The 18932-nt window shown below is 39.1% G+C and overlaps 1 protein-coding gene and 1 long non-coding RNA gene across 2 annotated transcripts in view; both read left to right on the top strand.

The window, feature by feature from the left end:
• Nucleotides 1–3798: 3798 nt before the first annotated feature.
• On the top strand, nt 3799–9158 carry LOC134355893 (uncharacterized). The gene is made up of 3 exons (XR_010020212.1): nt 3799–3845; nt 7606–7699; nt 9126–9158. It is a non-coding gene; the product is annotated as an uncharacterized LOC134355893 (long non-coding RNA).
• A 20-nt stretch (nt 9159–9178) lies between these two features.
• Nucleotides 9179–18932, top strand: part of LOC134355849 (chitinase-3-like protein 1) — a 51009-nt gene continuing 41255 nt past the window's right edge. Inside the window, exons 1-2 of the mRNA XM_063066353.1 lie at nt 9179–9221; nt 9916–10120. Of these exons, the coding sequence (XP_062922423.1) occupies nt 9179–9221; nt 9916–10120 (248 nt within the window). The remainder of the gene's footprint in view (nt 9222–9915; nt 10121–18932) is intronic.

Below are 18932 nucleotides of genomic sequence, written 5' to 3'. Positions count from 1 at the left end.
TCAACTGCTTAAATATTATATTGAATGTTCTTCAAAAAATAATTGACATATTTGATCAAAATATATTTCTATTTTAGGCAATAATTTTATGCTTATCTGTTATTTCTCAAACTGGGCAGAGTACAGACCTGGAATTGGACGTTACCTTCCTAACCAAATTGATCCTTTTCTATGCAGCCATCTGATTTATGCATTTGCCAGCATGAATACAAACCATAAACTGACTACTTAAGAATGGAATGATGAAGTTCTTTACAAATCCTTCAATGATCTGAAAGTAAAGTGAGTAAAAATACATTCCTCATAAGTTTTTTCTCCTACACTGAATTTTATCTTTTATATCCTTCTTAAATTCTTTCTCATGTGTTTAAAGTATGGATAAAAATATTGCTTATTGTAGAGGATATTACCAATGTTTCTGGTTTTCAAAAATGAGTGTTCCCAGTTTTGCAAGGATTTGAAGTGTTGTCCGAAGGTTATCCCTGGATCTTCACGAGAATGATCCCAAGAATGAAAAGGCTAATGCATGAGGAACGTTTGATAGCTTTTGGCCTGTACTGGCTGGAGTTTAGAAGAATGATGGAGTTTTTTTAAAGTGTAGACGTTTTCGTGTTGTATAGTTCATTTCTGCAATTTGGGTCAAGGTCAAGGAACAAAACTGCACATTAAGTGCGAAGATTTTAGATTGTGAATGGCAAAGTGAACTTTTCCTTCATTACTTTGCTTATGATTAAGTTGAAGTGATGGTGAAGTAGATTGGATTTGTTCAGAATGACAGATGAAATCTTGTCAGAATATGGTCTTTTCTGTATCCAATGAACTCAAGCAGCATGGATGTGCGTGTAGAATACTAACAGAATGGAGGGACCATCAGTGATTACCAAGGTAAATCATTATCTTCACACTTCACACTACAAATCGTTGAACCTTTCACTCACATGCTGGACTCTGCAGTCACTCTCAGAGAAGTTCATGGAGTCATCTTGATGTCTATGAATATCTTATGCTGATGTGGCGGGAACTTGATGCTTTGACCTGAACTATTGATTGTAGAATGGCACAGCTGCATCTACGGTAGGTTGTCTCTGCTAGTTAGCCTTCCTGTAGTTTTGTGTTAATAGCTTCAGGTCAACATCTCATTTTAAACAATCTCTGTCAGTAGGCAGCAAGTCGTAGGCTGCATTCTGAAAGTCACAAGTAACACTTGTACCACAAAGTTCCAGGTATGATCATCACCAACAAGTGAGAATCTAAGCATATCCCAAATAAATATAAATAATCACAAAACATTGTTCATTGAAAGTTTAGAAGAAAGTTGTGAATGGAAATAAATATTGGGTTGAACAAGTAGTCAGCTATATAGTTAGAATGTTGTCTGGTGAACTGTGGAACACCACAAATGTTGATAAAAGAATAAGGGCCATTTGGGTTGGCAGGTATGAATCTGTGTGGCAGACTTTCTTACACTACAGCTTGACTATTTTATGGAACTGTTTTACCATTATTTTCATCCCAGTTTTAGTCCTCTGATATTAAGAGAAAGAAAACTCTAACATCAGCTGGACACCTCTTTGCCTTGGTGAAATCCAGCTCCTTGTTTAGTGCTGGGTGGACCTTCACACCTGGGTTTCCCAACCTTTGTTATGCCATGGACTCCTACCATTAATTGAGCCAATGACCTGTTCCTGTTTCAAACTGTTCTACGTTCACCTCTGATCTTTGTAAGTCATTTTAAATGTCTATGTTATTTTGATTAGGACAAATGTCAGGACAACAATCATTGGCGGTCATCTTTGAGTAGAGACAGCATTTAGTAACATCCCTGCGTCAATGTTAATGTAATCCCCATTGTAGAGATGCCAATGGTATGGACGTTGCCATAATTATCAACATTACTGCCACAAATAGTTTGGTTGTGCCTGATGACACTCCTAGTAAAGTAAGAAAAAGAACAATTTTAAATGCATGGGGTAAAATATTGTTCTTAGTTAAAGACTGTAATTAAAAATGCCATTTACAATAATAGAATGAAAAATATAGTTGTAGGCAGTAAGAATAATCTGATTTTTCTATGGGAAACCTTCAGGAGTGAGTGATTCAAAGCACAATGAACAGAGCAAGTTCATATTATTTGTAACTAAAAAATACTTCCCCCAGAGTATCTGCATTGGAGATTTTATTTAATATAAATGTATGTCTTACTGGACTGTCAGTGAACAAATTTTCAATTGTATTGCTGCAGAGGTAATCAGTGAAAATATGTAGCCTTAAAACAATGGTATTAATCACAATATGTTATCTTTAGATTACATATTTCCATCATAAAAGAATGTTGAAAAAAATTGCTGAATACACCTTCATAGATTCTGTGGACTGGATGAAATTAAGAGTACAAAACATTTGTATTTAAATTTTACTGAATACTATCAAGCAGATAGTTTGTTTATTGGCATTTGTCATTAAACATTTTGAGAAATAGAAATCTGCAGGCATATTATTTAAACAAATTGTCATTTTTACAGTATTATTGTGAACCACAATGTAAACATGTTTGGGAGTATCTTTGGCAATATCCTCCTTACTTGACTTTATAGTGACTAAAATACTATGTCAGCTAGCATTTTAGAAAATTCCCATTGGTAGTTGACTATTTCAAAGAATATATTTAATATATGTGTTCTTCATAATCTCCATAAAAATACACAACTATGAATTCTATGCTATATCCTCAGATAGTCAACCTTGTGGCAGTTATAAAGTTCAAACAACCTGAATCAACGTGTGTACATAAATAAATGTTTGCAAGGTTTTATATCTGTGCGATATCAATGATTAGGAAATTAGCTTCCTATTTATATACAAATAATATCTTGTGGTCCAGTTATATTAGTTAAAATGATAAAGATTCTGTTCTAATTCAAGTCGATAGATTTATCTTTCAAGGACTCTTCATCTCATGTTCATGATATTGCTTATTTATTTATTTTTTCCTCTTTTGTATCTGTACAGTTTGTTGCGTTTTGCACACTGGTTATTTGGAGGTTGGTTAGAATTAAATTCAGAATATGGAAAAATATCACAATGCCCGCTTTGAAAATACTACTTCTGTCGCCGCAAAATCATCCAGTCTTCTCCAACCTGAAACCTTGGCCAAGTAGCATATATGGAAAGGAGTAAGCAGTTAACATTTCGGGCCGAGACTCTTCATCAGGCTTGGAAAAAGAGATGAGAAGACAGAGCAGGAAGGTGGGGGAAGGGGAGGAAGAAGTACAAGGTGGTAAAAACCGGAGGGTTTCAGAATGAACATTCCAGAATGTTCAACTTCTGAGAAGGGTGGTCATAAAGGATAAGGAGGTAAGGTGGCGCTGTTAGTGAGAGGTGATATCTGTCTGATAGTCACAGAGGTTAATGAGGTGGCACTGTTAGCGAGGGGTGACATCTGTCCAATAGTTAGAGAAGGTAAAGAGGTGAGGTGCCACTCTCAGTGAGGGGTGACACCTGCAGAATGGGAGAGGGACTATGCACAGGACTGCCGTCAGCATCCACGGAGCTTCGCCAACGACTCTCTCGGGAAACTGGACATCCAAAAGGAAGGGAGCTCAAAAGCGGATCACATCCACGCCCCTCTCCCCTGGCCAGCCGCAGCTCCCGGCCCCAGAAGGCAGAAGGGGGGCGCGGCACGGCACGACCAGCACAGCCCGCGCCCTGATTGGCGCGGTGCGGTCACGTGGCAGCGCTCCTGGCACTGCGCAGGCGCTGCGTTTTGGCGGGGTGGGGCGGTGGTTGTCCGCTGGGCAGGTGGAGTGGAAGTGGTGAAGTGGGTGCTCGTTAGTCGCTGGGGTAGAGTGAGTAGCGAAAGCGCCCTTCGGGAGGGACGCATTATCCTGCGGAGTAAATAGTGACATTCATGAGAAAGCCCGAATTTTCACATCACGGAGTCAAAGGGGCAGGGATTAGGATCGGTGAAAAGTCACCGCACGATAACGTTGCTTCAGTTCCAAAAGATGTCATGCCCTGATGAATCCTTTCCCTGGAGTCGCGGCGGGTTGTTGGAGGTTCTCTGCCTGTCAAATATACCGTAGAACCTAGGGTCCAAAACAATTGTGGAAATAGAAGGGGACATAGTTAGTCAAGAAACAGTGTTGTTAGCGAGCCTGAAGAACGATGAAACCTTTACTCGGAATCAGAAGCAGGTTTATTATAATTGACATACGACGTGTAATTTCTTGTTTTGCGGTATCAGTACAATGCAAAGACATACATTACCATGAGTTGGAAAAAGTTTTTTTTAAAATAATGAGGTATTGTATATCTGATGGGGGAGGGGAAGAAGCTGTTCTTAAAACATTGAGTTTGAAGTGTGGGTCTTCAGGCTCCTGTACCTCCTCCCGGATGGTAGTGATGAGAAGAGGGCATGTCCTGGATGGTGAGGGTCTTTAGTGATGTGATGCTGCAAAAACGGTCACCCTCTTGGAAAAGGTTCTAGATGGCAGGAGGGTTATGATTGTATTAGAGAGAGGAAAATTAAGAGGCATGTTTCTGCAGGGCAGGAACAATACTTAAAATTAGCTTTATTTGTCACAGTAATAACGAAACAGTGAACTGCAGTGTTTGTGTCAATGACCAACACAGTCCCAGGGTGCACTGGGGGCAGCCCGCAAATGTTGCCATGCTTCTGGTGCCGATCACAACTTAGAAATCCTAGCCATTGTCTTTGGGAGGAAACCCACTTGATCACGGGGGAATGTACAAACTCCTTACAGACAGTGGTGGGAATTGAACCCCGATCGTTGGCATAAATCACACCCTACCTGCAGTGCAACATACCATTGCAATGCACTGTTGTAATGAATTGATCTGTATCAATGGTATGTGTTAGTTTTCCACTTGGTGCATATGACAGTGATAAACCAATGTACCTATTTCTGTTTAGGTATTTATTTATCTTTAGGCATTTTGGAAAGCCAAATCAAGATAGAATTTTCACATTGAATGGTCGGACCCTGGAGAGCTTTGTAGAACCAGCGGACCTTTGGAGTTCAGATACATGGCTTCATGAAAGTGGAGTCACAGGTAGAATTGGTGACCAAGGCTTTTGGCATGCTGGCTTTCAGCATTCAGGGTATAAATTATAAAATTTGCGATGTTGCGTTCTACAAGATGTTGATGAGGCTGCATTTGGAGTATTCAAAATTACCCCTGGACAGTGACCCCACCAACAAACCCAAGGCCATCATCTCCCGCACAGTTGCAGATCTCAGGAGAGATCTCCCCTCCATATCCTCCTATCTGATAAAGAGCCTCAATCCTTATCTCTTATTCAAGATCCACAACAGGACTGTCCTGGTTAGGTCCATTGTTTCTGCCTGCTCTTACCCTACTAAATTGGTCTCCTCATACCTCCATCCTCCCAGCCTGCCTCTCCTTGTCCAGTCCCTTCCCTCTACCACAGACGCTGTGTGACCAGCTGAGTTCCCTAGCACGCTATTTGTTGCTTGGACATCTTCCTATAGGAAAGATGTTATTAAACTGGAAAGAGTGTAGAAAAGATTTTCAAGGATGTTGCCAGAACTCAGAAGGACTGAAATATGGACAGAGGTTGAACAGGCTAGAGCAGGGGTTCCCAACCTTTTTTTATACCATGGACCAATACCATTAAGCAAAGGGTCCGTGGACCCCAGGTTGGGAACCCCTGGGATAAAACATTTTTCCTTTGGAATGTAGAAAACTTAAGCAATCTTACATAGGTGTATAATAGTGCCATTGGGGGCATAGATAGGGTTTGTATGCTTGGGGAATTAAAGTGAGAGGGGAGAGATTTAATAGAAAATTCTGGGGTTTTTTTTACACAGTGTGTGGTCTATATGTGGACTGAGCTTCCCAAGGAAGATGCTGAAGAAGCTTTAATAATAATTTTTAAAATACAGTTGGACAGGTATGTGGATAGGAAAGGTTTTGAACGTTAGAGTTCAAATGTTGGTAAATGGGATTAGATTGGATAGGCATCTTGGTTGGCATGAACAATTGACCCAAAAGGTCTTTTTCTTTGCTGTATGACTCTGACCTGTTAATGGGCATCCCAGAGCTATGAAAGACACAAGAGACTGCAGATAGAGTCATACAGCAGTGCAGCATGGAATTAGATCCTTTAGTCCAACTCATCCATGCCATCCAAGTTATCCATTTAATCTCGTCCTGTTTGGCCTAAATCCCTTTAAACCTTTCCTATATATGTACCTGTCAAACTGTATTTTAAATATTGTTGTTATACCTGTTTCAACCACTTCCTCTGGCAGCTCATTCCATTTATGCATCACGTTCTACATGAGGAAATGACTCCTTGGGTCACTTTTAAATCTTTCACCTTTCAGCTCTCTAGTTTTTGATTCTCTTCTCCGGGAAAAGACTGCCCTTCGTAATTTTAATGATTTCTATAAAATCACCCCCTGGATAACTTCATTCCAAGGAATGAAGTGCTAACCTGCCCAACTACTTCCTGTAATTCAGTAGCTTGTTTACCTCAAAAAGTGTGGCCTAAATTCTTGCAGCCACTGTAAAGGATCAGTGCACAAGGATGACATCCTAATTATGCCTGATGCAAATATGTTTTATTTGCATAAGGGGTATCACAATTGGCAGTTGCCTATACAATATTCAAGGTGCATTTTGATCAGGAAATCATAGTGACTGTGTCATCCTCTAATACTAGAGTTCCTATATGTGCTGTTGGAAAATAATAGTCAATGAATTTCTTAACTTCAGCCCTTTTTTAACCAGGTGTTTAATATCTAGTTCATTATTCATTAAATGATCTGAATTAATAACCTGATTGGAGCTAGGATCACTTGGCATATTTTGAAGAGGCTTTTTGTTCAGACATTATGCTGCAAATTGAAGACATTCCCTGATATGAGAGAGTGCACTAAGATTTTCTCATTGTATCTTTAGAGAGCAGATGCATAGAGTTTGTTAAATAACAGGACATTGAGTTAGTAGGGAGCAGTAAAACGGTTGAGAGATATGTAGAACAGGGTAACGTGAGCAGAAGGAAACTGAATACGTTCGGAGGCTCGGAAGGAGAGCTCCAAAGAATTCAAAACTTAATGTATAGAGATAACATTTTTAATAGTTGTTGGTTATTGGTACTGATTATATACAAATGCTGCAAATAACAAGGAGTGTACAAACAGCTAATCTTATAACCATACCATTTTAATCTTTATAACAATTGTGGTTATGCTTTATTAGTGCTGGAAGTGTGGTGACACTCAGGTCGCAGAGCACAATTGATGCAACACCTTTCACTATGCTTTGATGTACATGTGACAAATCATACATATAAACATATCATTTTTGGTATTTTAATAACATTTCATTTGTGGCTTTTCACTTTTTTTCTGTGATAAATTTATATTTGTTCTTAGATATTTGATTATTACTGATCAGATAAGGTTAACTGAGAATAGGCTTCACTTTAAAGTAAAACACCAAGCAGTTGGGCAAAGGATTTAAAACAGACTAATAATCCTCCCTGCACCTTTTTTAGGGGAAATAAAATACAGAGTTCTTATATGGAACTAATAACCATGTGACTATATATTGTAGGTAATGTGGAAGCATTGCATAGCTCCATCAGCAGTACAAGCATAAAGCTACAGAGACACTAATCAAAGCATGGAAACGATACTTAAACTTTTTGGTAAGTATAAGTTTTAACAATTTATTCAAAAACTGTTCAACAATATATAGGTAGACTGTTTTTAGAAACGAATTATGATTTGTCATAGAAAAGGAGACTGAACAGATCCAAAAGCATCTGTGTAACAAGAAGTAATTAATGTTTTAAATTGGCAAATAGAGAAAAACCTAGATTTCATTTGGAGAGTAGATGGGGGGGAGCTTTGTAAAACTGAAAACTTAGCATCCAATCTTTTGGAAATCCATAGAGATTTCTAAAACCAATAATCTTTGTGATTCCTTTTACTAAAAGAAATTTTGTTTTCAAGATTGCTTTAGGTAAACTCCCACAGTAAGATTAGAACTCAAATTCTGTTCATTATTAGTCAAGGCCTCTAGAAACTAGTCCAGTTACATATCCATATGGGCTTTTACGAGGGGTGATTGATAAGTTTGTGGCCTAAGGTAGAAGGAATCAATTTTAGAAAACCTATCACATTTATTTTTCCTACATTTACATACTTAGTCCAGCATGCGTGGAGCATACGGATCCCTTCTTTGTAGAAGTTGACGACTTGGACCTCCAGAAAGCGGTCCACAGCAGGAGTGATTGATAACTTTGTGGCCTAATGTAGAAGGAGGTGAATTATTACCTTCAAATTTCCTGCATTTTCACTCAAAGAGTTGAACTGCACGTGCATGCAATGAGAGCGGTATAGCTCATCTCCTACCTTAGGCCACGAGCTTATCAATTGCCCCTGCTGTGGACTACCTGGAGGTCCAATACACTCTCATTACATGCACGTGCAGTTCAACTCTTTGAGTGATAATGCAGAAAGTTTGAAGTTAATAACTCATCTCTTTCTACCTTAGGCCACGAACCTATCAATCACCCCTGTTGTGGGCCACTTCTACAAAGAAGGGATCCGTATGCTCCACGACCGCTGGACTAAGTGTGTACATGTAGGAGGGGACTATGTTGAAAAATAACTGTGCTAGGTTTTCTAAAAATGACTCCTAACTTAGGCCACGAACTTATCAATCACCCTTCATATATTATTCTACAAAATAGTTGGATGCCTGGGCCTCTTCCTACAGCTCTTTAGCCTACCATTTTTGACAGAATTTTATGTACATTTATCTTGACCATAAATTGTTTTTGTGTTTGACTTGGCTGTAAGTATCCATTTATTTTTCTGTATTTGTTTCAATTATTATTTTTTAGAATGAATTGACTGTACAAATCATCATGCTTTAAAATCAAAGATCAGAAAAACAGTGTGTGATTTAAAGAAGAACTCTCAACTATTTTTCTTTACGGGATAGAATATAATCTTGGAAAATCTTGGTGCATTTATGAAATATTAATGGCAATGTACAAACAAGATGCATGTCTAATACTAGAAGAAATCAAAACTATAAAATAAGTGTTTGACTTTTTTTTCCAGTAGGAATCTTTATATTGTTCCAACTGCAGTTGGGTAAGTCACACTATTGTCAAATGCAAAAGCAACAGCTAGTTATCATATTTCAGCAATCTTTTCGTTAATGGTAACTTATTAAACAATAACATAATCCATGTGCTTGTGGATTTCTTGAAATTGAATATTTTATCCACTTTAAAAATGTTTTAATTTCATCCGTTAGTCTTGCGAGACCATGGATCTGCACCTGGAAAGTCTTCACTCTCCAGAGCGCAGGCCTGGGCAAGGTTGTATGGAAGACCAGCAGTTGTCCATGCTGCAAGTCTCCCCTCTCCATGACACCGATGTTGTCCAAGGGAAGGGCAAGGGCCGATACAGCTTGGCACCGGTGTCGTCGCAGAGCACTGTGTGGTTAAGTGCCTTGCTCAGGGACACAACACACTGCCTCAGCTGGGGATCGAACTCACGACCTTCAGACCGCTAGTCCAATGCCTTAACCACTTGGCCACGTGCCCACACTTTTAATTTCAATGTGTCTTTTGTATAGTTCAGGGTCTGGTGCCAAAGCATATTTCTGGTCCAGCTGTTTTAATTAATTAACTAAGTCAGTTCTCTCTTTATTAGCTTTTTTCTTAATATATGCAGTATAGGAGATCATTTGTCCTCTAATATGTGCCTTAAAAGCATCCCAAATGATAAGACTAGAAGTCTCTTCCAACGTATTTTCTTCAAAAAAAAGAGGATTACATTTAAACATTAAATATTACATCAAATACTTGTTTTATTATAACATGCTTTATTTTTTATTTTGTAGGTAGTACTTACATACTTTCGTGTTATTTCACTAACGGGGCACAAAACAGATCTGGACTTGCTCGGTATTTGCCTGAGGACATTAATCCTTTTGTGTGCACTCATTTGATTTATGCATTTGCTGTCATAGATGAAGACAATGAAGTTGTTACTACCATGAAGAATGATGTAGATTTGTATAAAACATTTAACGGTCATAAGAAAAGGTACAAAAAAGTGGGGTGTTTTCATCAACAGTTCAGTACGTTCTAAAGGTTTTCTTAATTTATAGTCATTTACTGACTATAGTGTCTTCATTTGCATAAATCCTTGGAAGCAGCTGGATTTGTTGAGAGAGCCATTAGTGAACCCTATGGAATCCTAGACTTATATAAGTAAAAATGTATGAAAGCGGAAGGAATACAGTTTTCCTTGGCTTTTCGCTAGCCACCATAGGAATATTACTCCCAGTATTGATCACCACGGTTTAGAAAAAAAATGCAGGTCCAAAAGAGTGTTTCAAAAATCACCATATTATTATGACAAAATTTAAATGGTTTTAGTTTCGTATTTAAACTAAGAAAAGTTACGGAACTATACAGCACAGACATAGGCCCTTCGGCCAAACTGATCTGTGCTGACCAAATTGCCGAACTGATGTAGTTCCATATGTCTATATGTGTGTCATATCCCTCTAAATCTTTCCAATTCATGTAACTAAATGCCTTTTAAAGGGTTCTGTAAAAATTTTCTTTGAGTTCAGTCAACACTGGAAACTAGTGAATGTAATGTATTTAGACTAATTATAGTCTATTAAGACAAAGGGAAAAGTATTTCTATGGAAATTTGCTAACAATAAAACATAAAGAAAAGAGAGGGTTGATAAAGTCCTATAAATCTACTTTCTATCAGTTGCCTCTGAGGTGTCTTCCATTTTCCTGAGCTGTGGCTTACTCTGTACTGTAGTTGACTGAACCCATGACTATTACCCACACCTCCCGTCTCCATAAGACATAGGAACAGAATTTGACCACTTGGCTGATTGAGTGTTGCTTCTGGACAGAAAAAAATTGGATTTTTCCCTGGTGTTCACCTTCTACCTCACCAGACTCCACAATCATCCTGTATACTTCTTGCCACCCTTAACAAGATTCAACCAGTAGACACGTCTTTCCCATCTCTTCCTTTTCAAAATTTTGAAAGAGCAATTTATGATGGGTTCATTCTTGCATCCTTATCAACTACTCCCTTTCTTGCAGCTCTTTCCCATGAGATTCAACGTTGGTCTTTTTTACTTTTGCCCTTTCCATCATCAAGAACTGAAATGTTCCTTATGAGTAAAGTAGAGATGTATTCCTTCAGCCTAGTCTTGTGCATTTGGTATTCAGAATGTGATTTTCTCGATGTTGGAGAAAAGATGTGCAGAGAGACCTTAAGAATCCTGCTGCCTGCAAGTTTATCTGTCTATCCTGCTCCGACCCTGACCAACTGTCTGTGACTATTATAACTAAACCAACTACAGGCTTAAGAAGCAGCACCTCATCTGGCCACATTTCAACCTTATAAACTCAATACCAAATACTACAACTTAAGCTATTTTTCTTTATATCTGTATCAAAATTCTTGTTTATGTAGGAGGTAATTTTTTTTCTTATCAATAACATTTACCATGTTCAATATCCCTGCATTTTGAACATTTGAAACTTTTTTAATGTTTTAATACTCACTCAGTTCCCCTATTAACTCATCAGCCTCTTCTAATCCTAAAGCAATCCTGGTTTCATCCTTTCACAGATATTTCCTTTGGTACTTTTGTCCCTTGCCAAAATTCTTGGCAACTTAAATCTTTTCTTGGTTTTCTGTCTTTCTCAGTTCTGATGAAGAGTCTTAGACGTCAAATGTTCACTTTTCCTCCACTGATACTACCTCTGCTGCTGAATGTTTCCAGCATTTTCTGTTTTTTTAAGATAATATTTTCAGCATCTGTGGTTCTTTGATGTTCATATAGGTTGGAAGGAAAGCTGTGACAGAGGGTGTACAATGTGAAGAAATTATACCCATGTTGATAAGAATGAAACGCCAAAATATTATTGTTTGGGTTTATTAACTACTTGTATATTTATTCAAGAAACAAAGTTACAGTGCAACTATAGCAAGTACTGTATGTAGAAAGGCTAAATAAAGGGTCGCGGCCTGAAAGGTCAATTGTTTACTCTTTTCTATAGATGCTGCCTGGCCTGCTGAATTCCTCCAGCATTTTGTGTGTGTTGCAAAAGAAAGGCCTTTATTGAATTGAGTGGAGAAGTTTCATTACATTGTGTAGGATGTTAATGAGGCCACACCTATACGGATTGGGCTACCAAATTTAAGGGATATACTTACCTTGGAGGCAGGGCAGAGAAGATTCCTGCATTAATTCCTGAATTACACCATTATTTTATGAGGAAAGATTAACCAGATCATGCCTTGATCTCTTGAGGTTTTTTTTTAAGTGAAATGATGTACTAGAAACATATAAAGAAAACTACAGAGGCTTTGCAGAGCGGGTAGAGGAAATTTACTAAAATAACTCCATATAGTTGTGAATAGAACAGGGAATGTAGGATGTTTCTTAAAGCAAGAGGTTGTGAGGGGATATGATAGAGTTATTTAAAATCATACACGGTATAGGTAGAGATTATTATTGCTGAAGGTGTGAAGAATTGCAAGACGCAGATTAAATGTAATAACAATTAACCAATATGATAGCCAGATTAAAGTAATGTAACACTTGCCACTGAAACTAAGAACTTTCCAGAAAAATACAGAGGCAACGGCTCTGTAATTTTGCTGGAAATTTCTGTGAGCAATTACATGTGATGTACATAAAAATAAAAACATGCATAAGAAAGTTAAACTACAAGAATGATAACACTGGATTTCATCTAAGTGCAAAGCATTCTGCAAGAGTGAGGGGGCTTGACAGGTTAGATGTTGAGAGAATGTTTCTAATAGTGAGGAAATAGAAAACCAGGAGGGATCTTCTCAAGATAAATGGTAACACATTTCTGTCATATGGGTGGGGGGGGTGGCGCTGGGAGCAGACACAAATGCAAGACACAGACACTGAAGCACGAGCCTCGGTGGAGGGAGAACAGGAATGCAGAGCCTTGGTCGAGGGAGAACAGGAATGCAGAGCCTTGGTTGAGGGAGAACAAGAACATGGATTACAGAGCCGGGACCCCACCTCGGGAACAGAACTTGGGGCCGGGGCTCTACACAGAGTCAGGACCCCTCCTAGGGGGCAGGACGTAGGGCCAGGACTCATACACAGAACACTGAGAGACAGAACTCCACTCAAGGTAGCAGCAAACGGCCGGACCTACCCAGCGGAGGTGAGGGAGCAAAGACGGTTCCCAACACAAGGTAGCGGCAAATGGCTGGACCTACCTAGCAAAGGCGTGGACGCAGACAGTTCCCAAGTCAAGGTAGCGGCAAATGGCCGGACCTACCTAGTGAAGACGTGGACACAAAGAGACAGTTCCAAGCAACAAAAGACAGTTCCTTATCTAGACACAGCAAGGCCCCGGTCTTGCGCTGGTGGTTGAACCTGATGGCATTAGAGGCAAGGACACAGGCGAGGCTTCAGAAGGAAGGCGAGGGAAGCGAACAGTCCAGCCACTGAAGCTGAACCCAGGAGCTGTTTATGTAGCCAGCCCAGAATGAGAATTAAGGCACCAACAGAATAAGGGAAAACCGGAAAACCTGGAATAAGGATCGATGGACCAGTCCGTGAACCGGAATGCGGACTTCACGGACCAGACCATGACAATTTCAGTCTGGTGTGAGTAAGAATTTCTTCCTTTAGATAGTGAATCTTTAGATTTCTCTCATCTAGATGGAATCCTGTGTCTAATATCAGCAAAAATTTATTTCTGTGATAGTAGGATAATGACTGCTAAAAAAAAAACAAAATTGATGGAAGAACAGACTCCAAGGGAAGTCTTTTGAGTATTTGCCTGTGGCTCAAATGTTGAGTACTCAGAATTCTCAGGATGGTGTACCTGATGACTACGATAGAAATGTCTTTATTATTGCAAAGATTGTTATTAAAAACAGGGTCATAAGTAACTTAGAGCTTACTGCTTCAGAGTAGTTATTCTCCCAAATTTCTCTCAACTTGCTGTAGCAATGAAGACAAAGGTTAACAGACAGAATCAGACATCCGCAACTCTGTTGATTCATTGTCTTACTGTCTAGGTCTCTAGCTTTTTTGAAATGACAAGGACAATCATAGTGATAGAGCATAGTACAGCACAGTACAGACCCTTTGGTTCACAGTGTTGTGTTGACCTTTTAACCTTATCTACAATCAACCTTGTCCTTTCCTCCTACGTAGCCCTCCATTTTTGTTTCTTCCATGTGTCTATCTATGAGTCTCTCCAATGTCCCTAATGTACCATTACCTCCATCAGTGCATTCCAGGAACTTACACTCCCTGTGTTTTAACTGACATTTCTCCTAAACTGATCTTAAAAGAATGCTTTCTGGCCTTCACCATTACCATCCTGGGGAGAGGTATCTGGCTGTCCACTCTATCTATGCCTCAAATTGTCTTGTATACCTCTATCAAGTTGCCTCTCATTCTTCTTTGCTTCAGAGAGAAAAGCCCTAGCTCACACAACCTTTCGTCATAAGACGTGCTCTCTAATCCAGGCAGTATCCGAGTAAATCTCCTTTGCACCTTCTCTAAAGCTTCTACATCCTTCATATAATAAAGTTGGATGCAGTTTGGGATGCATTGGTATGTTGCTAGGGTTATGGCACTAAAGGAGTAAAGAACATTCCTTCATTGTGGCATTGCAGAACTGTTTTGTAACCTGGTTTGGTCCTGCCAGCATTGCTTGAAAACACGCCGTGACCTGATACTCAACATGACTCTGTACTATAGTTTTCTGTTGTTCCCTTCATTTGCAGATCAATAAAATGGTCATTGTTTGAGGCACAGTTTTGATTATATTGATTTCATGCTGCATAAGCCATTACATTTATTTTTTACTGAAAGTTTTATTGAACTTTTAGTTTGGATTTTATCATGCACTGCTGAAGGTCAAAGGCATGGATTTTTGTTCTGCTCAGAGGAATGCTTCTTTCATCACAGGAAAGGAAGTAGATTTTTTTATTGTAGGATTTTAACTCACCGATCCAAATGTTTCAACCATGAGGTGTTCAATTTTGACATTGAAGTCAAAAATTATTGTCATGTGCACAAATACAGTGAGATACAACTACAGTGGAAAAACTTGCTTGTAGTAGCATCATAGGCATGCAGATTCAGGCAACACAAAAGATACAAGACAGTGAAGAGGGAAAAAAGACTGTGCAAAACAAGTCATTTGTACAAAAAAAAACACAATCAGAAATGTTAATGGTACTGAGAGGTGGTCTGCACTGTTCCATTGCTGAGGTAGGATTGAGGTTGTGGAAGTAGGTTCATGACCTTAAAGATGTAGGAAAGTAGTTGTTCCTGAACCTAGTGTGATTTAAAGCTTCTGAACCGCTCCCTGATGGTAATATTGAGAAAAGGGTACAATTCAGATGGCGGGGGTACTTGGTTATATATGCTGCCTTTTTGAGGTATCACTTCTGTCAATGGCAGGGAGGGCTGTGCCTATGAAGGACCGGGCTGTGCCCACCACTTACTGCAATCTCTGATCTTCTTCTTGTGTTGGAATTGCCATACTTTATAAAGTGCATTTGTAGAAGTTTGTCAAGGGTAATTGGTGGTACTTAATCTCCTACAAAAGTTGAAGTTTTGACTACCACCTTTGCAATTGCATCTGTTTATAAATTTCTTTGTATACATTTATGGGAGATTAAATATTGACAATACAATTTTAATCCAGCATGCACATAGAAGTCAATCTACATTTACTTCCTACATCTCATTAAGATGTTATTGTGAAGTAATTTATGCATGATCAATGATGGTACATAGTCTTGGCTTCATTTAAATTCAGATGATTTTTGCCTCCATTCATATACACAATACAAGATTCTGCTGCCAGATTAGATGTTCAAAGGATCTTTACCCTAATATGAAAGACTAGAACTTGGAAAATAGCCTCAGTTTAAGGTATCAGCCATTTAGGAATAAGATCCAAAGAATTCTTGACTCATCTTTTGAAATTTACTCCTTTCCTAGTTAGGCAAACTTGTTTAATAGTTCCAAAGCTCATATCATGACATTCTTGATGGATGTGATAATCAGGCAGGAAAGTGAGCTTGAGCCACAGGATCATGACTGAATGGTGGAAAAAATCTGAAGAAACATGTGGTCTAGTCCTTGTTCTATGTCTTACTTTAAATAAGCAGGTCATATTATTCATGAAAAACCTTATTGGTTTATAAACAGGTGTAGAATATGAAAGGAAGATTATAGTATTTTATAAATAATTAGTTAGAGCTCATCTTACGTGCTGTGTATAATCTAGTCAGTTCTTTTCAGGATATTTGTTAAAACCTGAGAATTGCTAAATTGATAAAGAATGGGTTTGTTAGGAAATGACTAAGAATTTGAGGAACTGAGAAAATTTTGATTTGTTCAGCTTGGAACAGAGAAGGTTAAATACTATTCCATCTGGCAAGTGAGTCAATAGATCACTGGAAAAATCTCTGAAGGGGAGATGAAGGTATTTTTAGGAAGAGTACTATTGGAATCTGAAATGATGTTGAAAGCTATAATAACTTTTAAAAGAATTTGGACAGGTGCGTGACAAGGAGCAATTTAAAATAGTATGGATAAAAAAACATGGTTGAAGCATAAGTACTCCTTTAAAAGGTAGCAGGTGCAAAAAAATTCAAAAGGTACCCTTTTGCACTTGTGTGATGTTTGAGTGTTTCACAAGAGTTTGGGAAACATGTTCTAAAATTAGATTCTAGATGTTCTAAATTTGTAGTTTATTGTCGTACACCCAGTACAATGAAATTCCTTGCCCATGTGAAGTCACAGTGTAAACAATGACAAGCACAAGAACTATTGCAAGTAACAGTAGCACAAACTGAAAAAGGTGCAAATAGAAATTCTAAAGTGACAATAACAGAGGTAGAATTAATGATTCAAGAACATGGTAGCACCACTGAATAGGTGCTAAAGAGATGATTGGTTCAGAAACCTGTCCTCAAGCTCCTGTATCTTCGAGAAGGTATTGGAGAGAAAAGGGAATGATCAGGGTATGCCTTAATCCTTGACAATGCGGTTAACCTTACTGATGCAATACACCATGAAGGTGGACTGGATGGAAGGTTGTGATGAGACTGGACAGTGTGTATCATTGCAAGTTCTGGTGATCCATACGAGGCTGAAATACAAACTGTTAGAATACTTTATATAATATATCTGTAGAAGTTTGAGAAGTTGGAGCTTAGAAAAAAGAGGACTATGGGTAAGCCTAGGTACACCCTAGCTTCGTTATGTGCGTCTTCAGGCAATGTGGATTCTCAGTTATGCGAGGAACCTATTTCTACCGACTTCTCGTTATGTGCATCCAAAATTCACAGTTATGCGAGGAGCACTGCTTTCCCACCAATACAAGTCACGTGCGCATGCCTCACAGTCTCACTATTGGGACGAGAAGCACCGTTTTCCCGCCAATACAAGTTACGTGCGCACGCCTCACAGTCTCACTCCCACTAGTCTTGCATTGATTTTGGCAACATGCGGATGTGCGAACTAGCGCTCTTAAACTGTTGTTCTTTTTACCTACGGTGCACTGATTTTGTGCTGGAAATATTTAACTATATCTCCTAAGCATCGGATGTCAAGTCCTGGGCCATCAGCCAAGAGGCAGAGAATCGCTTTAGCACTTGAAAAAAAGTTGGAAATTATAAACAGGGCAGTATCAGGTGAAGGTAACATAGCTCTGGGACACTACTTCGGCCTGTGTGAGTCCAGGATCAGAAATATAAAGAAAAATGCCGAGAAAGGAAAAAGTGCAGTGATTGATTCATCACAAGTGTCTTCAAAGATTGTTACCAAAGTGCGTAACCCGATTATGACAAAAATGGAGAAAATGTTGAGTTTGTACATTGAGCATGAAACAAGGAGAAAAACAACACTTAGTTCCGATCATCTTTGTGTGAAAGCTTTGGAAATTTATGGAAGCCTTTGTTCAGAGGCTAGTGAGGAAGTGTCAAATGATATTGTTAGCTTTAATGCAAGTAGGGGACTGTTTTCTAAGTTTGTTAATTGTCACAGGCTTCACAACTTAGCTGTGCATGGTGAGCAAGCCAGTGCTGACCACGAAACTGCTGAACGCTACCCTGTGCAGTTGTGGGCTTTGATAGCTGAGTTAGGCATCAACGCCAAAGCAGGTGTTTAATGCAGACGAAACCGGGCTTTTTTGGAAGCATATGCCAAAACGCACTTACATAAGTAAGGATGGAAAAACTGCGTCAGGGTTCAAGGCAGCAAGGGATAGATTGACTTTGCTTATGTGTTCCAATGCCGAAGGAGACTGTAAGATGAAGCCTCTCTTAGTTTACTATTCACTAAACCCCCGTGCTCTTAAGAGCTTGAGTAACAATATGCTTCCTGTCCACTGGGCAACTAACAAGAAAGCATGGGTCACTGGTCAAATCATTGAAGATTGATTTGCTAATCATTTTGCTGTTGAGGCTGAATGCTACTGCTGGAAACAGAATCTTGCCTTTAAAGTTAACAACGATGAAGAAGAAAGTGTCGAGTTGCAGGTGAAGGATTTTACAGTGAAGCAACTGGCAGAATTTTTTAAGGCTGCAGAACACTTGGCACAAGTGGCGATGGACATGGACCCAAGTTTAGACCGGAGTCAGCATTTCCGTCGTTCCCTGCAATCAAGCCTTCTTCCCTACAAGCAAATTTATGCTGAAAAACAAAATGCTGTCAAGCAAACAATCCTCACCACTTTCTTCAAACCGGTGTCATCTCCTGCTGCTGGCAGTACTGAGAGTTCTGTGAACCTTCCTTCACCCCTTGCTGTCCTTGATGATCCTGACGACACACAACCATCCACCTCATCC

This window comes from Mobula hypostoma, chromosome 13 (assembly GCF_963921235.1).
Source record: "Mobula hypostoma chromosome 13, sMobHyp1.1, whole genome shotgun sequence".
Taxonomy (NCBI): Eukaryota; Metazoa; Chordata; class Chondrichthyes; order Myliobatiformes; family Myliobatidae; genus Mobula; species Mobula hypostoma.
Note: the sequence above shows the minus strand (reverse complement) of the source record. Positions and strands in the feature narration are given on the sequence as shown.